Source organism: Thalassophryne amazonica, chromosome 2 (genome assembly GCF_902500255.1).
Source record: "Thalassophryne amazonica chromosome 2, fThaAma1.1, whole genome shotgun sequence".
Lineage (NCBI taxonomy): Eukaryota > Metazoa > Chordata > Actinopteri > Batrachoidiformes > Batrachoididae > Thalassophryne > Thalassophryne amazonica.
In genome coordinates, this window is record NC_047104.1 from 131,715,229 (window position 1) to 131,737,003 (window position 21,775).

Genomic DNA, 21,775 nt, shown 5'->3' on the forward strand with positions numbered 1-21,775 from the left:
TTAAATGCAGATCGGATTGCCCCAAACCTGGCCGGCATATTGGATTTTCAAGTGGTTAGCACTTTTTTCTCAAATACCAATTTATGATGACCATTCATGCCAAATCTGATGCTTGCATCACCAAATGAACAATTCTGGGGGGGGAAATCACACTTATCTGCTCCACTATGAAACAGCGTAAGATTTGGCTTAATAACCTGCTATAAATCATTTGATAAAATGAGATGCAGAATGAAATGTCACTGTTGGACACGGTGACATTACCGATAAGATCCCACCTGAAAGTCAGTGCTGGTGTTGACAATTTGATTGACATTGGGCAGGGAGCCTCCATAGTACTGTGCCCTCGACTGAGACAAGCGAAGCTGCTGAATTTTCTGAAACTGCACCTGTCAATCAAAAAAGGGACAAACACAAACACCAAAGGGTTAGGAAATTACATACTTATGATTTAATTAATTTTTTAAGGATTGGTACCAATTAGCTTTTCCCATCTGCTTAAAAGCAAATTATTTACAATAAAAACACACACAGATAATCACGTAACCTTCCTTCTCCTCTTATCAAAAGAAATAAACCAAGACAGGTTTTTGTTTTGACTCAGTTTTCCATTTATCTACCATAAAATTCCTTGCATAGAAATTACAAACCACCATATGAAAGAGCTGCAATGAAAATTCATTTGTTTTTGCAATGGCACCAGTGAAGGACAAAATATATAACAGACCTGCCAACTTTAAAGGAAGTCTTGTACTACCAAACACACACACACACACACACACACACTTGCGTTGGCCAAACCCCTGCAAAAAAAAGGTTGATTTGAATGAAATTCTGATTACGAGCCTTGAGGGAAAATCTAAGTTCTCTCTGAGAGTGCACCTGGAAAGAAAAACTGAAGACAAAAATTTTTTTTAAAAACCATTTACAGTAGCTTAAAGTTAGGGAGATGTCTAGAGGCTAAAGCTGGGGCTCAAGATCCTTGATTCAACATAATTTCAACAAGCAGCACAAACCATGAAAGGGGGTCGCAATGCCAGAATTCTTTTTTTGTATTTGTCACCATGGCAGCTGACAAGCAAACTCAGCTTGCCACACTGTGCATTCATTCACCATATGTGATATGGTCAGCACTAGGAAAATCCCTGAAGTTGAGAAAAAGAAATGCCAATTTAAGCCATTCACTGCAGTGTTGGTGTCATAGTAGTCATGATAATATATGCAGATTTACACACTTCATTCATAGGCATGCCAAGTGCTAGTAGCAGGAGTCACATGCTGCACCATGCACCGCTCTTCAAGGGTTTTACAATCTAACATTTGATCAATAACACTGTTGCAGGTACTTCCATTCCAAGCCATTTTCTGGCACTGGTTTTTCATCACCCTCAACCTCACTCACTGGGCTGTTCCATCTGACAGAGGTCACTAACAGTTCATACAATGTTATGGTCGACCTAATGCTGTGTAACCTCCAAAACACATCTTGTTTACCTCTTCAGCTCCTGCTCTCTCATATAAATAAACACAATGTGAACCAACAGTAAGAGAAGAACATGAAAAGAGCCTTTATATCATCAGGAAACACTTATTCCTTGGTATGGGTGCTACATAAATCTTTTCCATACCAGCCCACCCCTGTTCACCCCAATAAAAGATGTCTCACATAGACAGCTACCTAATATGGCCGGTAGCATATTAGCCACCTGCAGCAGGACCGGGTTCATGGGGCTCCCTGCAACAGGTACTCAGACCCGATCATCTGGGATTTCCCAGCCATCGGACAAGGCTAAGGATCTGTCAGGGACCGTGTGTTTGTCGGTGTGCAATGACATTCACACACTAAATAAACCCACGCACAGGTGCCTGCAGATTAACATGTCCACCAACCTGTCTGGGAATCAATCAAAAGAGGGATCGCCACCGAGGGACTGCTCGAGGCAGATTAAAAGAGCAATGCCAGAATGTCAGAGGGTTTCTTCAACCACTTTCTGAAATCACATCATCTTAGATAGAGCTTCTATCTTCCCTCAGTTGTTCACTCAGCCAATCCTAGAACCCGGAGAAGGTCATGTGGTCAGTGCTTAGCTCTGCTGTCCACCTCTGTGTTCAACACTGACACGCTGTGTCAGGGTTCTCACCAGCATTCTAACAGTGCAACGGTCCGTTACGTTGTTATAATAAAAAAATTACACTGCAGTTGGGCCATTATGTTGGTTCTGAGGGTGTGTAATGGAAAACTTTCATGTCTCTTCATTGATTGTTTATTCATCAACCTATATAAAAGCCATTTAAAGATGTCAGTCGTGACTCACCCTTTCTGCTGATTAAAGTCTGTAATTAAACTGATTAAACTGTTTTTCTGCTGTTGTTGGCAACAGCAAAAATCATGCACCGCTTCACACAGTTTTTATTCATTCGTCATTAACATGCCTTTTTTGTGGGGCAGCCAATGACGTGGTTCTCTGCTGTGGACTGGAACATTATCTCCCACTTCTCTGGTTCGTAAACTTTAGTTACTGTCCCCCATGAAAATAATAATGATAATATCCTCCGCTTCGTGTGTGTGCATGTTGCGGGATTTGCTGTAGCTCTCTGCCGAGTAAAATTGGAAAGACGGATCATTCAGGAATCAACAACTTCAAAGCAAATTGCCGTTTTAAATCAAATGACACCTCTATCCAAACATTGTAAAACAGATAGACATACTACTAGGGTTCGGTATAGGGAACCGGTTCTTTTTGGGTATCGTTAAGAAATGATTCGATCCACCAATATAAATAGCCTTTTTGCTTAACGATTCCCTTATTGGTCCTTCAGAGCGGCCGTTGTTTCTAAGAGGGTTTGTCGGGAAAATGATCATTTCTCTATATTGATTACAGACCCTGCAGCAGGTCTGTAATCAACTGTTTCTACAGTGCGGCTCTGCTTTGAACCTTGAACCAAGGAAGCAGTGCTTCGATCCACTGCTTCATTGGTTCATTGCTTCGCTCCTCTTCACTTCCACTTCTGTCTCCCTCACAAAGCCATTAAAATATGTCAATCATCACTTTTGTGCGGATTAAAGTGACTAACTGGGACTCGATCCTGTCTTGTTGTGACAAAGAAACGAGAATCGTCCTCCGTTCCATTGTTCCAAATGCTACACCGCTCTCTGCTGAGTCGAGTCCGGTCGGAATTAATAACTTCGGAGTGAATCGCCCTTTAAATCAAATGTCACCTCTTTCCAAACATTGTAATAAAAATAATAAACTGCAATCGATCAAAATGTTTTTTCCTCCCAAAATGAGACGTCCTGCACTGACATGCAGCAGCCCAAGACTGTACGGCTGTAGACCTGCAGACTCTAGCAGCTGCCTGAGTTCAGCTCAGATGTATGGAGAGACTTTCATGCCATAACTGAAAGGAAATGCTTTTGACAAAAACTACAGATTTTGTTTATTTCTATTTATGTATCCAGTGACCAGTTTCATATTTATTTACTTTAAGACTCAATAAAATATTGTTGACATAGAAAACCTGTAAAGCCTACTTGTAGTACACAGAAAATTCACAGGAGGTATCTATAAGCGGAATTGATAATGGTATCGATAACGATAAAATCTTATAGCCCAGTCACACAGCACTTAATGAAGGGCAATGAAGCCCTGACGAAACAAGAAATCTGGACTTTCGTTGACTTTCATTGGCATTGTTTAACCTTCGCGCAGCTTCGTTCCTGCAGCTGGCGCTTCGTCAGGATTTTTAAACTATGAAAAATTTGAACAAAGGGCAACAAAAACCTCAATTCATCTGTGTCTCGTTTTGCTGTCGTTCTTGACGTTTTTTAATCGTTTGTTTAGTTTTTGTAATGTTATTAAGTTGACTTCGTTGGAGCAGCTGAATGTTTTCGCACAGTGCAGAAGCCGTTTTTTTTTTTAGCCCTGAGGCTGCTGCTGCTTCATGTACCGTTGGAAATTACAGGGCAAACAGCCTGCTTGCTTGGATTTTTTTATCTGTGTGTGTGGGGGGGGGGCAGCTTCAATGGGCTCAGGCACCTTACATAGGCCAGAATTAATCTTTTGTGTGGATATAATTAATTATTTTGCCACAAGCAACTGTTGAATTTGAAACAACAAAAAAGTTGTGTAATTTCCGACGCTACTTGAATGCAGCATTAGCAGCAGCAGCTGCTGCGTGCGCTTATTATTTTGTATTAAATATAACAATATGAGTGTAGGAATGATAATCCAGTCCTTCTGCACATGTGGCAATGGGTAGTTGAATCAAAATGATTATATAAAGAGCTGTTCTGGAAGGAAGTATTCACGTTGTGGATCAGTGATCAGCTGGTGGAAATAACCACACGTGAGTCAATGCACGCATTCACATGCACCAATTAATTTACTGCTCTGATATATTCAATCATCTTTACACTTATATTTATTCTCCCTTTTGACAGTTTTCTGTTATAAATCAATATATATGGCTTAGAACATAATACAGTGATACAGCAGTGACCACAGCACACTTTTTTTTTTTAATTGAAGCAAGACGGAGCAAGCAGCGTGTCGACAGACAGTGTGGATTCTGATGATGATGGAGACGATCCCTCTTTTGTTCTGGATGATGAACCAGAGCAGGTGGGCCACTGATGTGCGCACGGATCTCCACAGTTTGTGTTTGCAGTTTCTCCAGGACTCGGGCACTGTGAGCTCCATCCCAGTGCCGAGTCCTGGAATGCAGAGATGCAGACACACACTGCTCCAGCTGTTGCTCCAGGCACGTCTCAAAGCGTCGAGGTCGTGAGCTTCGGTTTTGTTAAGTTCCTCTTTCGTCCCTTTTGCGCTCTTGCTTCGCAGACTGTTCGGTGATAAAGCTCTTTCGTTGTCAACTCAGGGAGGTATTGCATTCCTCTGTGCAAATGCAACCGGTACAAACACTCATTTGTTCCATTGTCCATTAAACTTATCAATGGACAAGCCTAAAACTGCACTTTTTCTTGCCTTTTCTGTTTGTATGCTAATTTTTCCACATCATTCTATCTGAATGGTTAAGCTGTTTAAATGGTTGAGTTGTTTAAGTAACTTATAGCTGGATGGTTGTGGTGGCCGTCACATTTTTTCATTTTTCCATGTTTTTAAATGTCATTTATTGTTGGTTGTATTTATCTTTGTGGGGTTTTTTTTTTTAAATTGTTTTAAAGGTTTGGTTTGTTTTATTGTCTGTGCAGCAGAACCACCCCCCCTCCAAGCCAAGCCAAATTTCCCTAGGGAAACAAAGAACTTTGAACTTTCACCTGCTTCATGCTATGGCAGCATCAATGGGCCTCAGGGCCTGGACAGGACTTGCGTCTTTAGGCTTCTTCTGGACATGTGCACAGGAACACACACAAACGCCTGGCATTCACACCAAAGAGTTCAATATTTGTCTCATCAGACCAGATCATTTTGTTTCTCATGGCAGCCCGCCTTCTGGCAAAGTCCAGGCAGGCTGCCATGAGCCTTTGACTAAGCAGTGGCTTCCGTCTGGCCACACTACCATACAGATCTGATTGGTGGATTGCTGCAGAGATGGTTGTGCTTCTGGAAGCTTCTCCTCTCTCCACAGAGGAATGCTGGAGCTCCGTCAGAGTGAGCATTGGGTTCTTGGTCACCTCCCTGTCTAAGGCCCTTCTCCCCCAATCGTTCAGTTTAGACGAGCGGCCAGCTCTAAGAAGAGTCCTTGTGGATAAGAACCTCTTCCATTTATGGATCATGGAAGCCACTGAGCTCATTGGGACCTTGAAAGCAGCAGAGATGTTTCTATACCCTTCCCCAGATTTGTGCCTCAAGACAATCCTGTCTCAGAGGTCTACAAACAATTCCTTTGACTTCATGCTTGGCTTGTGCTCTGACATGCACTGTCAACTATGGGACCTTATATGTAGGGGTGATTCTTTAACTACGGGCACTATTGGCCTTGTAAATGTAATTTCCACCACACCATTGCCTTACAATATAAAGCACCCTGGGGCAACTGTTTGTTGTGATTTGACGCTATATACATGTGCTCTGATGTCACTGTTTATCTCCATAGAAACTACCCAAACAATCTTTCATACAAACTGTTTAAAGGGACATTACAGTGTTGTGGTGGAAATTACGGCAATAGTGTGGGACAACTACATTTTGTTTAAAAAAAATCACAACTGTTGTATGACATTGAATACCCCAATTATGTTTTGATTATTTTACTGATATTTTATTCAGAGATATTTTAAAACATTAGAAAAAACATTTCTTTACCATTCATTTTTATCATTGAAGATCAAAAGTCTGGGTGTGGGACAAGCACAAAACGGCAATATTTGCATATAATGATGCTGAAAAAGGTGAAAAAGTCATCATAGACTACTAGAACAAATTTCTTAACACACTTTCATTGTAAAGATAACTATAAAAGTGTGAAATTTCCCCTTTCTTCTGTTTTTCATACAATATGATCAAAGGACATAATAAGTGCCCGTAGTCTAAGAATCACCCGTAGACAGGTGTGTGCTTTTCAAAATCATGTCCAATCAGCTGAATTTATCCCAGGTGGACTCCAATTAAGCTGTATAAACATCTCAAGGATGATCAGTGAAAGCAAGATGCACTTGAGCTCAATTTTGAGCTCCATGGCAAATGCTATGAATACATATGTATGAGCGATTTATTTTTTAAGCTTTTTTTTTATTTTTAGAAATTTGCAAAAGTCTAAAAACAAAAAAAAAAAACTTTCACATTGTCATTATGGGGTATTGTGTATAGAATTTGGAGGAAAAAATTAATTTCATTCATTTTGGAATAAGTCTGTAACAACAAAATGTGGAAAAAGTGAAGCACTGTGAATACTTTCCGGATGCACTGTATATGGGACTGGAGCTTAAACTGTTTAAAACTGTCATGACTCATGGGCATTGCTGGATATTTGTGGCAAATCAGGATTTAAATTTTATCAGGACTGCACAGTAACAAGATAGTATTTATGGTGTCTAATGCAGTCTTAGCTGAGTCTTTGAAAGCGTTATGATGGTGGCGTATTAAATCACTGCGAGTCTTGGGTCAATCATGGTGAACTGTCTTCTACAACCCCTGGCAAAAATTATGGAATCACCGGCCTCGGAGGATGTTCATTCAGTTGTTTAATTTTGTAGAAAAAAAGCAGATCACAGACATGACACAAAATTAAAGTCATTTCAAATGGCAACTTTCTGGCTTTAAGAAACACTATAAGAAATCAAGAAAAAAAGATTGTGGCAGTCAGTAACGGTTACTTTTTTAGACCAAGCAGAGGAAAAAAATATGGAATCACTCAATTCTGAGGAAAAAATTATGGAATCACCCTGTAAATTTTCATCCCCAAAACTAACACCTGCATCATATCAGATCTGCTCGTTAGTCTGCATCTAAAAAGGAGTGAACACACCTTGGAGAGCTGTTGCACCAAGTGGACTGACATGAATCATGGCTCCAACACGAGAGATGTCAATTGAAACAAAGGAGAGGATTATCAAACTCTTAAAAGAGAGTAAATCATCACGCAATGTTGCAAAAGATGTTGGTTGTTCACAGTCAGCTGTGTCTAAACTCTGGACCAAATACAAACAACATGGGAAGGTTGTTAAGGCAAACATACTGGTAGACCAAGGAAGACATCAAAGCATCAAGACAGAAAACTTAAAGCAATATGTCTCAAAAATCAAAAAATGTACAACAAAACAAATGAGGAACGAATGGGAGGAAACTGGAGTCAACGTCTGTGACCGAACTGTAAGAAACCGCCTAAAGGAAATGGGATTTACATACAGAAAAGCTAAACAAAAGGCATCATTAACACCTAAACAGAAAAAAACAAGGTTACAATGGGCTAAGGAAAAGCAATTGTGGACTGTGGATGACTGGATGAAAGTCATATTCAGTGATGAATCTCGAATCTGCATTGGGCAAGGTGGAACTTTTGTTTGGTGCCTTTCCAATGAGATTTATAAAGATGACTGCCTGAAGAGAACATGTAAATTTCCACACTCATTGATGATATGGGGCTGCATGTCAGGTAAAGGCACTGGGGAGATGGCTGTCATTACATCATTAATAAATGCACAAGTTTATGTTGATATTTTGGACAATTGAAAGGATGTTTGGGGATGATGAAATCATTTTTCAAGATGATAATGCATCTTGCCATAGAGCAAAAACTGCAAAAACATTCCTTGCAAAAAGACACATAGGGTCAATGTCATGGCATAGGGTCAATGTCAACGAGCAGATCTGATTTGATGCAGTTGTTAATTTGGGGGATGAAAATTTACAGGGTGATTCCATAATTTTTTCCTCAGAATTGAGTGATTCCATATTTTTTTTCCTCTGCTTGGTCTAAAAAGTAACTGTTACTGACTGCCACAATCTTTTTTTCTTGATTTCTTATAGTGTTTCTTAAAGCCAGAAAGTTGCCATATGAAATGACTTTAGTTTTGTGTCATGTCTGTGATCTGCTTTTTTTCTACAAAATTAAACAACTGAATGAACATCCTCTGAGGCCGGTGATTCCATAATTTTTGCCAGGGGTTGTATATCATAGTAAGGTCATGGTGTTATCATGGAGAAGTCTTCTAAATTAGTCAAACAGACTCAAGACTGAACAGGACAGCTTTGACATGGTGCATTCATGAGTGGTTGTGGTCAGCTTAATTTAACTTCCTAACTTATTTGAAGATTTGAAACCCAGGCCTCAAAAGTGAAGTCTGATGGATGTGAATGTGATGTGGCATGACATTATGCCATATCTAACTGTAATAACTCACAAGAAATTCCGTAAGGCTCGCCACATATTTGATGTATATCTTGTTCCAAACTACTTCAGCATACAGACAAGAGTAACTGTGCTTCCATAAATGTTTTGTTTGTTTTGGGAGGACAACCCACTCTATATGAGCTGCATCACTGGCAAATATACAACCCCAATTCCAATGAAGTTGGGACGTTGTGTAAATGTAAATAAAAACAGAATACAATGATTTGCAAATCCTCTTCAACCTATATTCAACTGAATACACCACAAAGACAAGATATTTAATGTTCAAACTGATAGACTTTTTTGTTTTAGTGCAAATATTTACTCATTTTGAAATGGATGCCTGCAACACATTTCAAAAAAGCTGGGACAGGGCAACAAAAGAATGGGGAAAGTTGATGTATGCTCAACGAACAGCCGTTTGGAACATTCCACAGGTGAACAGGTTAATTGGAAACAGGTGAGTGTCATGATTGGGTATAAAAGGAGCCTCCCCAAAAGGCTCAGCTGTTCACAAGCAAAGATGGGGTGAGGATCTTTGTTAACAACTGTGTGAAAAAAATAGTCCAACAGTTTAAGAACAATGTTTCTCAACGTTCAATTGCAAGGAATTTAGGGATTCCATCATCTACAGTCCATAATATAATCAGAAGATTCAGAGAATCTGGAGAACTTTCTACACATAAGCAGCAAGGCCGAAAACCAACACAGAATGCCCGTCACCTTCGATCCCTCAGGCGGCACTGCATTAAAAACCAACATCATTGTGTAAAGGATCTTACCACCTGGGCTCAGGAACACTTCAGAAAACCACTGTTAGTTAAAGTTCTATTTTTATTTAGTTTATTATCTATTTTTTTCTGGTGTCATGTACAATGATATTAATGAATGAAATCTGAAGTTCGTCGCAACATATACAAGTGCAAGTTAAAACTCTACCATGCAAAGTGAAAGCCATACATCAACAACATCCAGAAATGACACCGCCTTCTCTGGGCCTGAGCTCATTTGAAATAGATAGACGCAAAGTGGAAAAGTGTGCTGTGGTCTGATGAGTCCACATTTCAAATTGTTTTTGGAAATTATGGATGTCGTGTCCTCCAGACAAAAGAGGAAAAAGACCATCCAGATTGTTACCAGCGCAAAGTTCATAAACCAGCATCTGTGATGGTATGGGGGTGTGGTAGTGCCCATGGCATGGGCAACTTACACATCTGTGATGGCACCATCAATGCTGAAAGGTACATCCAAGTTTTGGAGCAACACATGCTGCCATCCAAGCAACGTCTTTTTCAGGGACGTCCTGCTTATTTCAGCAAGACAATGCCAAGCCACATTCTGCACGTGTTACAACAGCGTGGCTTCGTAGTAAAAGAGTGCAGGTACTAGACTGACCTGCCTGCAGTCCGACCTGTCACCCATAGAAAATGTGTGGTGCATTATGAAGCGGAAAATACAACAACGGAGACCCCGGACTGTTGAACAACTGAAGTCGTACATCAAGCAAGAATGGGACAGAATTCCACCTACAAAGCTTCAACAATTAGTGTCCTCAGTTCCCAAACACTTATTGAGTGTTGTCAGAAGGAAAGGTGATGTAACACAGTGGTAAACATACCACTGTCCCAGCTTTTTTGAAACATGTTGCAGACATCCATTTCAAAATGAGCAAATATTTGCACAAAAACAATAAAGTTTATTAGTTTGAACATTAAATATCTTGTCTATGTGGTGTATTCAATTGGATATAGGTTGAAAAGGATTTGCAAATCATTGTATTCTGTTTTTATTTACATTTTCCACAACGTGGAAATGGGGTTGTAGCAGGCCTTAAGAATTTATGGTAAAGCTTGAGTAGATATGAATGACTTTTTGCTTTAGTTTAGTTTTATTAAACTGCAACATACGAGGTCTGTTAGAAAAGTATCAGACCTTTTTGGCCATGAAAAGAGTTGCAGCGAAATTCATGCCGATGACTTCGGCACGAAGCTGCTGACGGAGCAAAAGCGTCTCCGTGTTGAAGTCTCACAGGACATGCTGTGACTCCGAAAAATGATGCCCACCTCTTCTACCATTCGGATGATTCAGACGGCTTTCAGTGGTTTTTCAGTCGTGTGACTATCCGAGAAATTGTGGAAGAGGTGGGCATGTCCCAGCATGTCCTGTGAGACTTCAACATGGAGGCGCTTTTGCTCCGTCAGCAGCTTCGTGCGAAGCCATCGGCATGAATTTCGCTGCAACTCTTTTCATGGCCAAATCTTCTGTCACAGTGGAATGTACTGAAAAAGTGCTGATGTCCACCTCTTTCGCAATTTCTCGGATAGTCACACGACGGCACCGCATCACCACACCGTTCACTTTGGAAATGATCTGGTCATTTCAGCATGTTGATGGCTGACCGGAGCGTGGCTCGCTCTCCACTGTTGTGTGGTCGTCTTTAAACCAGTTGTATCACTCCTTAATCTGTGTGATGCCCAGAGGATCAGCACCGAAAGCTGTCTGAATAATCCAAATGGTTTTCCACCTTGCTGTCGCCCAGTTTCTGGCAAAATTTGATGCAGTCGCGCTGCTCCAGTCATTCCACCATTTTCCTTGCAAAGAAAATCCGACAAGAGACTACACCAATCCTCACACAAAGGCTGCTTACAAGCAAATGAAGCAATCGACAGGCGTGAAAAAAATTCACGTATGCGCAACGAAAGTTCAAGGTTGGCTCATGCAAGCACACGTGATTCAAATCCATCAGGTTTTTGCAAAAAATAAAAAGGTTGGATACTTTTCTAACAAACCTCGTATTGCCTTGTGCTAAAAATTACTCTTTCCCCCCAACTGTAATAACTGATACCAGGATCTGAGACTTAGCGTGATTGCTCATCTACATGTGAAGGAAAAACTTAAGGTAAACAGTTTATCTGGCATGATGTCTATTTTTCTCCTCACCGATTTGTGACTTCTTACAGGAAGCAGAGAACTATCAAACCATATACAATAAGGTGGCATGCGACTATGCCGATTCAAGATCAGAACATGACTGCCAGATGGAAACACACAGGTTTGAATCTGAGCATATAATGATGCTGAAAAAAGGTGAAAAAGTCATCATAGACTACTAGAACAAATTTCTTAACACACTTTCATTGTAAAGATAACTATAAAAGTGTGAAATTTCCCCTTTCTTCTGTTTTTCATACAATATGATCAAAGGACATAATAAGTGCCCGTAGTCTAAGAATCACCCGTAGACAGGTGTGTGCTTTTCAAAATCATGTCCAATCAGCTGAATTTATCCCAGGTGGACTCCAATTAAGCTGTATAAACATCTCAAGGATGATCAGTGAAAGCAAGATGCACTTGAGCTCAATTTTGAGCTCCATGGCAAATGCTATGAATACATATGTATGAGCGATTTATTTTTTAAGCTTTTTTTTTATTTTTAGAAATTTGCAAAAGTCTAAAAACAAAAAAAAAAACTTTCACATTGTCATTATGGGGTATTGTGTATAGAATTTGGAGGAAAAAATTAATTTCATTCATTTTGGAATAAGTCTGTAACAACAAAATGTGGAAAAAGTGAAGCACTGTGAATACTTTCCGGATGCACTGTATATGGGACTGGAGCTTAAACTGTTTAAAACTGTCATGACTCATGGGCATTGCTGGATATTTGTGGCAAATCAGGATTTAAATTTTATCAGGACTGCACAGTAACAAGATAGTATTTATGGTGTCTAATGCAGTCTTAGCTGAGTCTTTGAAAGCGTTATGATGGTGGCGTATTAAATCACTGCGAGTCTTGGGTCAATCATGGTGAACTGTCTTCTACAACCCCTGGCAAAAATTATGGAATCACCGGCCTCGGAGGATGTTCATTCAGTTGTTTAATTTTGTAGAAAAAAAGCAGATCACAGACATGACACAAATTAAAGTCATTTCAAATGGCAACTTTCTGGCTTTAAGAAACACTATAAGAAATCAAGAAAAAAAGATTGTGGCAGTCAGTAACGGTTACTTTTTAGACCAAGCAGAGGAAAAAAATATGGAATCACTCAATTCTGAGGAAAAAATTATGGAATCACCCTGTAAATTTTCATCCCCAAAACTAACACCTGCATCATATCAGATCTGCTCGTTAGTCTGCATCTAAAAAGGAGTGAACACACCTTGGAGAGCTGTTGCACCAAGTGGACTGACATGAATCATGGCTCCAACACGAGAGATGTCAATTGAAACAAAGGAGAGGATTATCAAACTCTTAAAAGAGAGTAAATCATCACGCAATGTTGCAAAAGATGTTGGTTGTTCACAGTCAGCTGTGTCTAAACTCTGGACCAAATACAAACAACATGGGAAGGTTGTTAAAGGCAAACATACTGGTAGACCAAGGAAGACATCAAAGCATCAAGACAGAAAACTTAAAGCAATATGTCTCAAAAATCAAAAAATGTACAACAAAACAAATGAGGAACGAATAGGAGGAAACTGGAGTCAACGTCTGTGACCGAACTGTAAGAAACCGCCTAAAGGAAATGGGATTTACATACAGAAAAGCTAAACAAAAGGCATCATTAACACCTAAACAGAAAAAAACAAGGTTACAATGGGCTAAGGAAAAGCAATTGTGGACTGTGGATGACTGGATGAAAGTCATATTCAGTGATGAATCTCGAATCTGCATTGGGCAAGGTGGAACTTTTGTTTGGTGCCTTTCCAATGAGATTTATAAAGATGACTGCCTGAAGAGAACATGTAAATTTCCACACTCATTGATGATATGGGGCTGCATGTCAGGTAAAGGCACTGGGGAGATGGCTGTCATTACATCATTAATAAATGCACAAGTTTATGTTGATATTTTGGACAATTGAAAGGATGTTTGGGGATGATGAAATCATTTTTCAAGATGATAATGCATCTTGCCATAGAGCAAAAACTGCAAAAACATTCCTTGCAAAAAGACACATAGGGTCAATGTCATGGCATAGGGTCAATGTCAACGAGCAGATCTGATTTGATGCAGTTGTTAATTTGGGGGATGAAAATTTACAGGGTGATTCCATAATTTTTTCCTCAGAATTGAGTGATTCCATATTTTTTTCCTCTGCTTGGTCTAAAAAAGTAACTGTTACTGACTGCCACAATCTTTTTTTCTTGATTTCTTATAGTGTTTCTTAAAGCCAGAAAGTTGCCATATGAAATGACTTTAGTTTTGTGTCATGTCTGTGATCTGCTTTTTTTCTACAAAATTAAACAACTGAATGAACATCCTCTGAGGCCGGTGATTCCATAATTTTTGCCAGGGGTTGTATATCATAGTAAGGTCATGGTGTTATCATGGAGAAGTCTTCTAAATTAGTCAAACAGACTCAAGACTGACCAGGACAGCTTTGACATGGTGCATTCATGAGTGGTTGTGGTCAGCTTAATTTAACTTCCTAACTTATTTGAAGATTTGAAACCCAGGCCTCAAAAGTGAAGTCTGATGGATGTGAATGTGATGTGGCATGACATTATGCCATATCTAACTGTAATAACTCACAAGAAATTCCGTAAGGCTCGCCACATATTTGGTGTATATCTTGTTCCAAACTACTTCAGCATACAGACAAGAGTAACTGTGCTTCCATAAATGTTTTGTTTGTTTTGGGAGGACAACCCACTCTATATGAGCTGCATCACTGGCAAATATACAACCCCAATTCCAATGAAGTTGGGACGTTGTGTAAAATGTAAATAAAAACAGAATACAATGATTTGCAAATCCTCTTCAACCTATATTCAACTGAATACACCACAAAGACAAGATATTTAATGTTCAAACTGATAGACTTTTTTGTTTTAGTGCAAATATTTACTCATTTTGAAATGGATGCCTGCAACACATTTCAAAAAAAGCTGGGACAGGGCAACAAAAGAATGGGAAAGTTGATGTATGCTCAACGAACAGCCGTTTGGAACATTCCACAGGTGAACAGGTTAATTGGAAACAGGTGAGTGTCATGATTGGGTATAAAAGGAGCCTCCCCAAAAGGCTCAGCTGTTCACAAGCAAAGATGGGGTGAGGATCTTTGTTAACAACTGTGTGAAAAAAATAGTCCAACAGTTTAAGAACAATGTTTCTCAACGTTCAATTGCAAGGAATTTAGGGATTCCATCATCTACAGTCCATAATATAATCAGAAGACTCAGAGAATCTGGAGAACTTTCTACACATAAGCAGCAAGGCCGAAAACCAACACAGAATGCCCGTCACCTTCGATCCCTCAGGCGGCACTGCATTAAAAACCAACATCATTGTGTAAAGGATCTTACCACCTGGGCTCAGGAACACTTCAGAAAACCACTGTTAGTTAAAGTTCTATTTTTATTTAGTTTATTATCTATTTTTTTCTGGTGTCATGTACAATGATATTAATGAATGAAATCTGAAGTTCGTCGCAACATATACAAGTGCAAGTTAAAACTCTACCATGCAAAGTGAAAGCCATACATCAACAACATCCAGAAATGACACCGCCTTCTCTGGGCCTGAGCTCATTTGAAATAGATAGACGCAAAGTGGAAAAGTGTGCTGTGGTCTGATGAGTCCACATTTCAAATTGTTTTTGGAAATTATGGATGTCGTGTCCTCCAGACAAAAGAGGAAAAAGACCATCCAGATTGTTACCAGCGCAAAGTTCATAAACCAGCATCTGTGATGGTATGGGGGTGTGGTAGTGCCCATGGCATGGGCAACTTACACATCTGTGATGGCACCATCAATGCTGAAAGGTACATCCAAGTTTTGGAGCAACACATGCTGCCATCCAAGCAACGTCTTTTTCAGGGACGTCCCTGCTTATTTCAGCAAGACAATGCCAAGCCACATTCTGCACGTGTTACAACAGCGTGGCTTCGTAGTAAAAGAGTGCAGGTACTAGACTGACCTGCCTGCAGTCCAGACCTGTCACCCATAGAAAATGTGTGGTGCATTATGAAGCGGAAAATACAACAACGGAGACCCCGGACTGTTGAACAACTGAAGTCGTACATCAAGCAAGAATGGGACAGAATTCCACCTACAAAGCTTCAACAATTAGTGTCCTCAGTTCCCAAACACTTATTGAGTGTTGTCAGAAGGAAAGGTGATGTAACACAGTGGTAAACATACCACTGTCCCAGCTTTTTTGAAACATGTTGCAGACATCCATTTCAAAATGAGCAAATATTTGCACAAAAACAATAAAGTTTATTAGTTTGAACATTAAATATCTTGTCTATGTGGTGTATTCAATTGGATATAGGTTGAAAAGGATTTGCAAATCATTGTATTCTGTTTTTATTTACATTTTCCACAACATGGAAATAGGGTTGTAGCAGGCCTTAAGAATTTATGGTAAAGCTTGAGTAGATATGAATGACTTTTTGCTTTAGTTTAGTTTTATTAAACTGCAACATACGAGGTCTGTTAGAAAAGTATCAGACCTTTTTGGCCATGAAAAGAGTTGCAGCGAAATTCATGCCGATGACTTCGGCACGAAGCTGCTGACGGAGCAAAAGCGTCTCCGTGTTGAAGTCTCACAGGACATGCTGTGACTCCGAAAAATGATGCCCACCTCTTCTACCATTCGGATGATTCAGACGGCTTTCAGTGGTTTTTCAGTCGTGTGACTATCCGAGAAATTGTGGAAGAGGTGGGCATGTCCCAGCATTTCCTGTGAGACTTCAACATGGAGGCGCTTTTGCTCCGTCAGCAGCTTCGTGCCGAAGCCATCGGCATGAATTTCGCTGCAACTCTTTTCATGGCCAAATCTTCTGTCACAGTGGAATGTACTGAAAAAGTGCTGATGTCCACCTCTTTCGCAATTTCTCGGATAGTCACACGACGGCACCGCATCACCACACCGTTCACTTTGGAAATGATCTGGTCATTTCAGCATGTTGATGGCTGACCGGAGCGTGGCTCGCTCTCCACTGTTGTGTGGTCGTCTTTAAACCAGTTGTATCACTCCTTAATCTGTGTGATGCCCAGAGGATCAGCACCGAAAGCTGTCTGAATAATCCAAATGGTTTCCACCTTGCTGTCGCCCAGTTTCTGGCAAAATTTGATGCAGTCGCGCTGCTCCAGTCATTCCACCATTTTCCTTGCAAAGAAAATCCGACAAGAGACTACACCAATCCTCACACAAAGGCTGCTTACAAGCAAATTAAGCAATCGACAGGCGTGAAAAAAATTCACGTATGCGCACGAAAGTTCAAGGTTGGCTCATGCAAGCACACGTGATTCAAATCCATCAGGTTTTTGCAAAAAATAAAAAGGTTGGATACTTTTCTAACAAACCTCGTATTGCCTTGTGCTAAAAATTACTCTTTCCCCCAACTGTAATAACTGATACCAGGATCTGAGACTTAGCGTGATTGCTCATCTACATGTGAAGGAAAAACTTAAGGTAAACAGTTTATCTGGCATGATGTCTATTTTTCTCCTCACCAATTTGTGACTTCTTACAGGAAGCAGAGAACTATCAAACCATATACAATAAGGTGGCATGCGACTATGCCGATTCAAGATCAGAACATGACTGCCAGATGGAAACACACAGGTTTGAATCTGAGCTGATGAAGCGACGCTATGAAGCACGGGTAGGCATGTGTTTTTTTTTTTTTGCCCCATCATGTTCAACTAACAAAAAAAGCTGCCATGTAAAGATATGAATCTAGTATAGAACTTTGCTGCCAATGACCACTGTTATACACAATCTCCACCTGTCCAACAACACCTCCGATATCAAACACAGACACTTTAAAACTAAAGCAACACGTAGACCGAGAGGCGCTAATAGTTACTACATGGCTCTGCTCATGTCACCGAGATCAGTCTCACTTACTGCAGCTTTGTCACTCCAAAGCAGAAAAACAGTTTATGACAGCCAGAATGTCTAACGCAGACAAAGAACTGTGAGTGGAGCACGGCATGCAAAACCAAACCACTTGAACTCAAAACTAAAATAGCCCGACAGTATTGGCCCCAACATCACTTGTACATGATATACAGATTATCACAGTGTCTCAGTTGGATAAATTTATTGTTCTATAGCAAATATTGGCAGGCCTGCATTTTATTTGATACTGTAACAAGTACACACAGTGGCAGCATGGTGGTCAAGTAGTCAGTGCACTTGCTTCCAAAACAGAAAGTTCCTAGTTCAACACCACCTGTGCTCTTTCTCCATGTCATGTGAACATGTAGATCTACTTTGGATTTGCTGTGGTGACACCATTATGAAGGGAAAAGCCAAAATAACTTACCAGCAAGTACACACAATGCGCAAATCAACTGTGAAGATGTGTATGAAGAATGATGGCGATGATCCAACATCTTCAAGAAGAGATCATTGGACTTTTGTGATCAACTGATGCATCACTTCATATTGACCTTCTATGTGGAATCTCTCCCAAACAGTTTGGTGGATTTCAATGATGGTGACACAACTTATGAAAAAGTGCATGAAGCTAAATAATTCTGACCCTACATCATATTTGTCAATTAAATGTAAAGATGATGTTTGTGAATTCAAATATTTCATCAAAGAACATGTACAACCACCGGTACAAGTATACTGCGGGTTATAAGCTTGCTCAGCTTTAGTCACAGTGACCACCTTTGAAAGATCAGATGACAGTTTTCTGTTTCTTTTTAAAGATCTCTATTCTAGTGAAGGAAAAGGAGGACCTGGTGGCTCAGTACCAGGCTTCTGATGTACTACAAGCAAAAAAAAATTAAAAAAAAACAAAGATGACGTGCTGCACAGAGAAAAGGCTCAGCTGGAGCTGAGGTTGAAGATGCTGCAAGATAATGTGGCAGCCGCTCACACGGAGACTGAAAGGACCAAAGACAAGTTGGAGAATTCTCAGTGCTCCATGAATCGCCAGAAATCCGAGTTTGGGGCTAAAAAGAAGTCTCTGAAGGTGAGGGATTGTTATTGAAAGTTCTTCTGTGATGTCTGGATTACCACCAAAACCCAGTGATGTATAATAACATACTCTTAGCTGTACGTCAGTATCAAAATAATTTTTTATGTTAAACACGGTCAAGTATTTAAAGTATGTGGATTTAAAACAAATAGATTTGATTCATGAAGGGTCCTTCACACATAGTGCGAATTTGGTTGATTTGCGCATAAATCGTGTGCAAAACATGTCAAATCATAGTTGCCTCGAACGCCTCATACATCTGTTGCTACAACTATTTGCGCACACCAGCGGCTGAAAGACAGTGTGTGCTGTGAGAGCCCATCAAACCCTCTCACAGCAGGTGTCGGCCAAATTCCAGCTGACACGCACGAACATCTAACAACACTTGCATGGCACATATAAAATGTGTGGTCATTTGCACTATCATCACAAAAACAGTCAGCAGACAATCAATGTCGAGCTGGATGTGAAATATGTCTAAGTGCCCCCACAACTGTGTCTCGCAGTGTTGCCCCGCCCCAAACACGCACACACACCACTCTCCCCAACATAGCCGGTGAGCGAGGGGGTGGGGGGGGGGGGGGAGCACATTTGCACAAAATGTTTATATGTATGCTCAGATCTGATTACATGGTGGACGGACAGTCTGATCGCACACAGCTGACTGACAGACACAGAAATGGACAGGACAGTTATATAAATAATTGGGGCAGCTGATGGTCTACTGGTTAAGGCGCTGGGCTTGAGACCAGAAGATCCTTGGTTCAAATCCCAGCCTGACTGGAAAATCACTAAGGGCCCTTGGGCAAAGTCTTTAATCCCCCATTGCTCCCGGTGTGTTGTGAGCATCTTGTATGGCAGCACCCTGACATTGGGGTGAATGTGAGTCATTATTTGTAAAGTGCTTTGAGCGTCTGATGCAGATGGGAAAGCGCAATATAAATGCAGCCCATTTACCATTTAATTACGACAATACCTACACCACACCAATTACATAAGAAATAACGAAGATGAATGACCACATAACACAGAGCGACACGGTCTGGGCGCTAAACGGACAGGGGGGCGTGTCTGCTCACAGCAGATCTCTGGTCCTGCTCCGGGATCCAGCAGCTGCACAGAGTGCACCTTGTCCATGTCTTTGTTGATTTCAGCCATTTTTCCGCACTGATTACAGGCCAGCGATAGTGCCGTGGTAAAGTTTCCGTCTGGCAATCGGAGCGTATGGGTTCGAAACCTGTGACAGACTTTTTTGTGTGTGTGCTGTGTAGTAGAGCGATGCAGAGACACTATCTACAGCAAGATCATGTTGTAGATCTTTGGAGCAGGTCTGTGGGTTGACTATGACTGTTCTCACCATCCTTCGCTTCAGCTTATCTGAAATTTTTCTTGGTCTGCCACTTCGGGCCTTAATTAGTATTGTGCCTGCAGTCTTCCATTTCCTCACTATGTTCCTCACAGTGGAAACTGACAGGTGAACTGACAGCTGAACTCTGAGATCACTTTTTGTATCCTTCCCCTAAACTATGATGTTGAACAATCTTTGTTTTCAGGTCATATGAGAGTTGTTTAGAGGCTCCCATGTTGCCACTCATTAGAAGAGATGCAAACAGGGGAAACATTAGCAAATGGCCACCTTAAATACCCCTTCTCATGATTGGATTCATCTGTGTAAGGAGGTCACGGGTAAATGAGCTTACCAAACCAATTTTGTGTTCCAATAATTAGTGCTAAATGTATTCAAATCAATAAAATGACAAGGGTGCCCAAATTTATGCACCTGCCTAATTTTGTTTAAATAATTATTGCACACTTTCTGTAAATACTAGAAACCTCATTTCACTTCTCAAATATCAGTATGTTTGTCTGCTACGTGATATATTTAGCTGAAATTTATGATCCAGACAACCAATGATTGGTTTGACAGATTTGTAGTTTTAAATGAAGTTTTAAAAAACACTGCAATTTTGACAGCAACCCTTTGTTATCCTTTCTGGTATCTACAGATAACATGTATGGTGTTACTTTTATTTCACAGATGAAAAAGAGAACAGGAGCCACAGAACATCACATGAAAAATAAGCTTGAGGTGATGGAGGCCACAAACCAGGAGCTGGAAATAAAATGGCCTCTCGCCAAACAGTAAATATCAACTTAAGTGTTTTATTGGTCAACAAAGTTATTTAGACAAGAACAACTTCACTGGTCAAAATGACGAAGTAAATTCTTTATTTTATTTTTTGGCAAGAAATGCAAATATTTAATGTGGGAGGGAAATATTTACTATAGACAGGAGCAAATGTGCAGTTTTAATTTCAAATGGTTAATCACAATTTTTTCTGGAATTACTGGACTTCCAGAGATACAGTGTATCACAATTTATACTGAACCTTCTTACACTGACATGGCACATCTGTCTACGAATGGGCTATATTAAAAGCTCATATGTAGTCAGGCTCTAACCACAGTTTATGCTCATGGGGAGCGGATGATGCTAACCATGTTTAACGCTCATCAAGATTTGTGTCCAACGTATATGCTAACACTAAACTCCCACATGTGACCATTTATGCTAACACCAGGCTAAAGCTAACTATGTTTTATTTAACATGATTCATTAGATGTCAAATGTCTTCTATCAACATAATATCTGGTATATATGCTACATATTGTGAACTCTGGTAATTCCCAGAAAATAATTAGTATTCATGCGTTAAATTTTTTGCCCAAATTCTTGTACATTATAACAGATGGATTTATGTTTGAGATGAGATAAAATGACAACAGGATGATACCTATGTGTGTGGAAGTATTTAAAAGCAATAATAAGATAGCATGAAGCAACTTCTCTGCTTTGTTTTGTCTGGTGAATTATAGTGTACATCAATCTAATAAACATTCCTCCTCCAGACGTGAATCCAGCCCGGAAGAGAAGATTAAACTCAGAAGGCAGCTGAAAGAGTTGCAGCGGAAATGTGAATTGCAGCAACTCCAACTCAGCAGCCAGGGAGCAATAAACATTGGCAAGCTG

At 40.2% G+C, this 21,775-nt stretch overlaps 1 protein-coding gene across 4 annotated transcripts in view; it reads right to left on the minus strand.

Annotated features, from left to right (window-relative positions):
* Nucleotides 1-21,775, minus strand: part of crtc3 (CREB regulated transcription coactivator 3) — a 129,709-nt gene that overhangs the window by 86,016 nt on the left and 21,918 nt on the right. For all 4 annotated transcript variants that reach the window (XM_034193439.1, XM_034193426.1, XM_034193433.1 and 1 more), the window contains exon 2: nucleotides 279-389. In XM_034193439.1, coding sequence (XP_034049330.1) covers nucleotides 279-389 — 111 coding nt within the window. The remainder of the gene's footprint in view (nucleotides 1-278; nucleotides 390-21,775) is intronic.